Source organism: Haplochromis burtoni, unplaced genomic scaffold (assembly GCF_018398535.1).
Source record: "Haplochromis burtoni strain Fernald_Lab_line unplaced genomic scaffold, NCSU_Asbu1 Contig_127, whole genome shotgun sequence".
In the NCBI taxonomy this organism is placed as follows: Eukaryota; Metazoa; Chordata; class Actinopteri; order Cichliformes; family Cichlidae; genus Haplochromis; species Haplochromis burtoni.
In genome coordinates this window covers 147,758-153,489 of record NW_024582488.1, presented here as the reverse complement: position 1 = coordinate 153,489, position 5,732 = coordinate 147,758, and the positions used below count along the sequence as shown (strand labels likewise).

The 5,732-nt window shown below is 42.8% G+C and overlaps 1 protein-coding gene across 8 annotated transcripts in view; it reads left to right on the top strand.

Annotated features, from left to right (window-relative positions):
• fgd4a (FYVE, RhoGEF and PH domain containing 4a) overlaps positions 1–5,732 on the top strand; it is a 55,630-nt gene that overhangs the window by 42,197 nt on the left and 7,701 nt on the right. For 6 of the 8 annotated variants that reach the window (XM_005930363.3, XM_005930365.3, XM_042224086.1 and 3 more), the window contains 3 exons: positions 765–917; positions 1,524–1,719; positions 3,905–4,298. In XM_005930363.3, the coding sequence (XP_005930425.1) occupies positions 765–917; positions 1,524–1,719; positions 3,905–4,298 (743 nt within the window). The other 2 variants (XM_005930367.3, XM_042224088.1) reach the window with 2 other exon arrangements.

Genomic DNA, 5,732 nt, shown 5'->3' with positions numbered 1-5,732 from the left:
TGTGTGTGTGTGTGTGTGTGTGTGTGTGTGTCGAGGTTAGAGAGAGGTCGAGTTAGGCTACTGTAAACACTGCCAGTCTGTGTCGCCTGCTCCATTAAGTCGGTCTGCCAGCTCTATCTAAACACTGATGCTGCGCCATCTGTGGCCAGCTGGTTGGGTAAAAAGTCTCACTGGTGCTGATCATCAGCTGGATGATTAACTGGGATAATCAACTGAAGTGTATGACACCCTCTAATGTGTGGTCTTCAGCTGTTTATGGCACTTAATATATGATGGGAATGATTTTTTTCCTTTACAGGGCAAATTGGAGGAGAATATGTTTGCACATCTGTTTCTGGAATGGCACGTTGGTTTTTCAGGCCACCTGCAATACTGAATAAAACAAGACAGAGGTTGTTGTGAAAATTAAGGTGTAAAATAAAAGTTCTGACTCAGATATTATATTTCAAAATAATCCATTCTTAATAAGAAACATGTGTTTTAGCATAGTTCACCTTTGAAAGTAGTTGATGTAAAACATTGCACCGACGTAAGTCATGTACTACCACAGAGTGACGGCTTCAAATGTCACTGCAGGATGAGTGGGGCATATATCAGTGTCACCTATCGTAAATATTAGTCATGCCGATAATGCCTGTAGTGATAAAACAGTAAAATACGTATGCTTTTGGTTTCTTCACTCTCACTTCTTTGTATAAAAATGGTTTTGATTCCATTATCGATTTTGTTTTTAAGCTTGTGCGCCCTCTCTTTGTGTCCTTTAGCTCTAGGCAGCAGCCCAGGGTCAGAACGCAGCGAATCGCCGAGTGTGCAGGCGTGTCTGAATCGGGTGACTGCAAGGACGACCGACAAGAGCCGGGGAGGGGTCAATGGAAGAGTCCCTGGCGGCAGGCCTCGGCTGCAGTCTAAACCACCAGGTACATAATAGCATGTGGGAAAAAATTCAGCCAGACGCCACAAAGTGAGAATCTTAGGAGACACAAATTGTTATAGCATTTCAGTGTCTGATTCACAACATGTGGTCTCAGTGACCTTTCTACTGCTTTGTTTTTCACTTCGTCTTTGTTTACTCTGTATATCTGCAGAAAAACACTGAATAAATCAGTGCTTATGGACGCTGTTTGACACTGTTAACATCCACGAAATGGTCAAACCAGAAGAAGAGTTATGTAAGCTGGCTTGGGTTCAGTGAACCGAGAGACTCGTTCCTCTTGTGTTTGCGTTGGGTAAATCATTCTACACAGATAATGCAGGGAACAGAGCTCCATTCTTCCTGCTGCTGTAAGTCAGGAAGGATATTTAGTTGCAAAGCCATGCGCAGTTAGTTTTTGCCAAGCTCGATTATTTCTTTATTACAGTTAGGACGTTTATTACAGTTCAGTGTCCTACAGGTGGTGTCGCTTGTGACAGCTGATGCTGCCACCTTCAGCTTCAAACTGAGATTGCAGTAAGAAAATGAATTGAAGCTGCGATTAGTATTCAGGACATTTCTCATGTTGTAAATTCCTCTGTTTTATATCCAGTGCCTCCAAAGCCACTGCACCTCCAAAGCCCAGTGACAGATATCCCATCCCCATTGGGCTACATCCAGAAACCCCCACTTATAAGCAGGATGGAGGACGGAAGTGGAGGAGGAAAAACGGGGGCTGTCAGCCGGGAGAGACCCAGAGAGAAACCCTCCAAAGTCTTAGACCTGATCAGCCGCTTTGAGGAGAACAGGTTCGGCCTCTTAACTTTCTCTGCCTAGATATCTGCAGAAATGAGCAGTTACTTGATGCGTGGATGAATTGCTCATTCTGTTATTTTCCTAATAATGTTTAGGAAATGTAAGCCTCTGTTATTGCTTTTGCTGATTTAAAACTCCGTCACAATGTGTGATTGAATTAGCAGCTTTTGCCTTGATGTGGTTGAAAGATTTCATCTTTGTAACTTCTTGGCTTTTGTAATAAATCTCTGGCTTGTTGTAATCACAGTGACAGAAATTGGTCTTTCCCAACTTTTCTACACCAACTATTTCAAGGATAAAAAAGCAGAAGTTTCAAAGTTTTCAGCCGCGACTCATTGATTGTACGTCGGACGAGAGTCATTAGAGAGAGTAAGTGGAGATTAGTCTGTGGCTGCTGAGCCAAGTGTTAGCAAGGGGATGAAAGGAGATTTGTACAGGCGAGGGGAAACACGGGTCCACATTTGGTTGCGGGACAGAACTCGCTGCTGCGAGAGGAGGATGAGGTAGGAAATCTTTGACGAATGTGTATACTTTGATATTGTTGCCTCATAGTTAAATTAGATTCTGTAAGATTTTTCCAGTGTTGATCTGTGTCTAACTTGTTGTGCTTTACTCGTGTAAGTTTGCACTGTAGCTGCAGCCTTGTGTCTCTGAGGGAGGCTCATTGCAAGCAGTGAGAGGCACAACAATGGTGCCCTTGTCTGTTCGTACAGTTGCACCCCTAAAATATGCAATCTGCAGCAGTAACAGCCCACTAAAATCTGTCTCATCTCTGGCCTGGATCTCTAAAAATCTCCCGGGTCTACAGGCTTTCTTTGCACCTTTCATCGCATTTTCTGGTGTGAAATGAGGTTAATCAGAGGAATCTGGTGCATCTATTTCATTCAGGCACTCCTGGGCAGTGAGGATTATCCCTTCAGTGGCCCTGGAGCTCAAAGAAGAGAAACGCTTCACACAGATTCTGTGAACAGAATTAACCTACTAATGTACTAATCTGGTTCACAAGGTTTGGCTGCCTTAAAGGCAGCTAGGCGACGACCACACTGCAACTGAAGCTGCTCTTAATTCGTGTCTGGTTGAGCCTGTTTTGAAACACTGTCATGTCCTGGAACACTTGCTGTGCTATTTGTGTGGAAGGAGGAAGTGATGTGTGCACCTACAAAGTGATGCGGCTGTATTGTTTCTGAATACTGTATTAAATAGTATCTCGCCCACTAGTTGTGGTAACTGTCAGTCTTACTCTGAGTGGTGAAAAGATAGTTTCATGTTCCCACACCACAGGTGGGTGACGGCCCCCAACACATTCATCTGTCGGGTGTTTCACCAGCTGTTCGTTCTTCCTCTATTTATTGATACTTCCTGTTTCTACTGGGCAGGGAGAAAAAAGTCATCTGTTGGTTGATTGTTTTTTGCATCGGTAAACGTTAGATTCCAGATATAGACATGGTAACTTTTTTAAATCTGCAAACAGTTTTGCCTTTAATGTACTGTACTGAGTTCAGATAATCTTAGCTGAGACACAGTGGCTACTGTTGCTGCTTCTTGTTTGGCTGAACGTGTGGAGTATCATTTGCTGGGAAACAGCTGCACCGACTGCCGGTACAGGATGTCGAGCAGCTGAATGGTGACATTGTACACACACACATTGTTGTCAATCTAGTTTCCATTTCTGTGCTGCGTGTCAGTTGTCTTCTGCAAATTGTTTTTTCATTTCATTCATTTGGACGCTAAGCATAAAAGAGGCCTCGCAGCAGAATGTATAAAGTAGGTTTTCCATGTGTGGGGAAGTAGTGCAGCATCTACCTCTCGGGAGTAGTGGTGATTTACTTTTCTGCTCCTCCTATTGCTCTGTTGCTCCTCGTTACTGTGCCCTTTTGCTTTACTCACACTTCCTCTCAGCTCTCAGTCAGCAACCTAATAAGACAGCAGGAAGTTTGTGCATCTCTACTGGTTTATTTTTAACTCTCACACTCATGTGCAAAAGCTCTCTGCTTGCTGTTGTGCACCACACTCTGACAATATGTCACCTTGAGAAGGTATGGACCAGCCTACTGTAAATTTCTTTTTTTTTCCCCCTCCCTTATTTTCTTATTCTGGGAAGGTTTGTTAGTTAGCCCTTTATACACTCTTACCCAGACTGAGCCACTTCCTCCTTTGCTTTTTCTTCTGTTCCTCCAGCAACACAGAAAACAAGAGAGACAGCTCACCGCTCAAACACATCAACAAGTCTGCCAACTGCAGTCCAGCTCACCGTGCATGTCCAAAGACGGAGACCAGCAGGAACACCTCTGCGGCGGCCACGACACAAGATGCCAACAGGCAAGCAGCGAACGGGGTGCTAGTGCAGATGGACAAGGACAACGAGAAGGAGAAGGAGGATACAGAGGAGAATCATGAAAGTGTGAGGACAGAGACTGCTGAGCTTGTAAATGGAGATATGGGGAGCTCGGAACAGAGCGATGATCATTCGCCTTCACACGTGGACAGGACTGGTACAGAGACTGAGAATGAGGAGACTGATGCTAAGACAGAAGGCGAGCACAAGAATGAAGAAGGGAGCACAGACCACAAGGTACGTATTGAGTTTAAGCATTTGCTTTGTGCTCCTGGGACCCAAGTGTTGTGCATTTCTACCTGCTATGTAATACATTAAAGCTGCCTTGCTGCACTGACTCATCTCTGATAGACAAACTCTCAGCATTTATTTATTTTCTCAGCTTTCAGTATGATTAAATCATGTGAACTACTTCATCTCTGGGTGACTGTAACGTAGTAAGGATAGAGTTACAGGGGAAGTGTATGCATTTCTTTCAGCACTTTGTGCGTGTGTGTGTGTCTCAGTGGGGTATTTTTCTGTGAAGGGCAAACAGATGTCAACATTTAAGCAGCTGACTCCGTGCTTCAGTAATCTCTCCCATGGGAACCCATTTTGCCTGCTGTTGTCTGGTGATTATAGATATCTCAGGTTCAGATCAATCTCAGTCTTCACAGTGACAAAGACAGCTGGGTAATCTCGCGTTGTGGGAAAGGAAAAGCCTCTCTGCTGTGCAAAAGATATTCATCACTGCTACAAGTCCTACCATTTAAAAACGAACTAAATAAAAGTCAGAAACATATTTTAAGTGATGTCTTCTAGTTTCTTCCGTACTCTTGAAGCAACAAGTGCAAATAAACCCAGACTAACATTGTACTTATTTTACTTGTTACAGTGATTCATTTTACAAACATTACCCACAATTCAGATTTGGTTTTGTTGCGTTAATAGCTGCTAATGGAGCTACAGTTTGATGTGACCTGTGACAGGGAAGTGACAGGTGTTTTAACGAGCTCCTGTTGATTTAGGGGAAGTCCTGCTATTGTTAATGCTGCTCTGCTGTCATGACTCACCGGGACACTTAATGGGACTGGTATTTGGGTGGATAAATTCAATGTAGTTTCTGTTCAAACCATTCAAAGCAAAAGCATTACAATGGCAAAATGGGCCACAGACCACAAGTTGAATACTTAGTCTGCAATATACGTTTCTGCTAAACAAACTGAATTCATGTTTTGTGAGTGATGCAAACAACAAGTTGTAACTTTGAGCCGCCAAGATTTTTGCCAACGCAGGAGAAGTGCGATCTTTAGAGATAGACTGTAAACTGTTAATCTGAAAGTGTAAAACATAGCTGTTGTGTTTTAAAGTTAAGTAGCATATTTACAGAAGCCTACCTAAGTAGTGTACTATACTGTGTAGGTACTGTACTTTCGAGTAAAGCGATTACTGCTGGTCAGAATGTGCAATTTAATTGTGTGTGTGTGTGTGTGTGTGTGTGTGTGTGTGTGTGTGTATATACGAGACTATATAGACATATATATATTTATTAGGGGTGCAACGATACACAAAATTCACGGTTCGGTTCGATACTTTGGTGTCACAGTTCGATATTTTTTCCATACAAAAAAACTGTTCATGCCTTTTTAATTTGTCATTTATTAAAATTATAAATATATATTTTAACTCAAA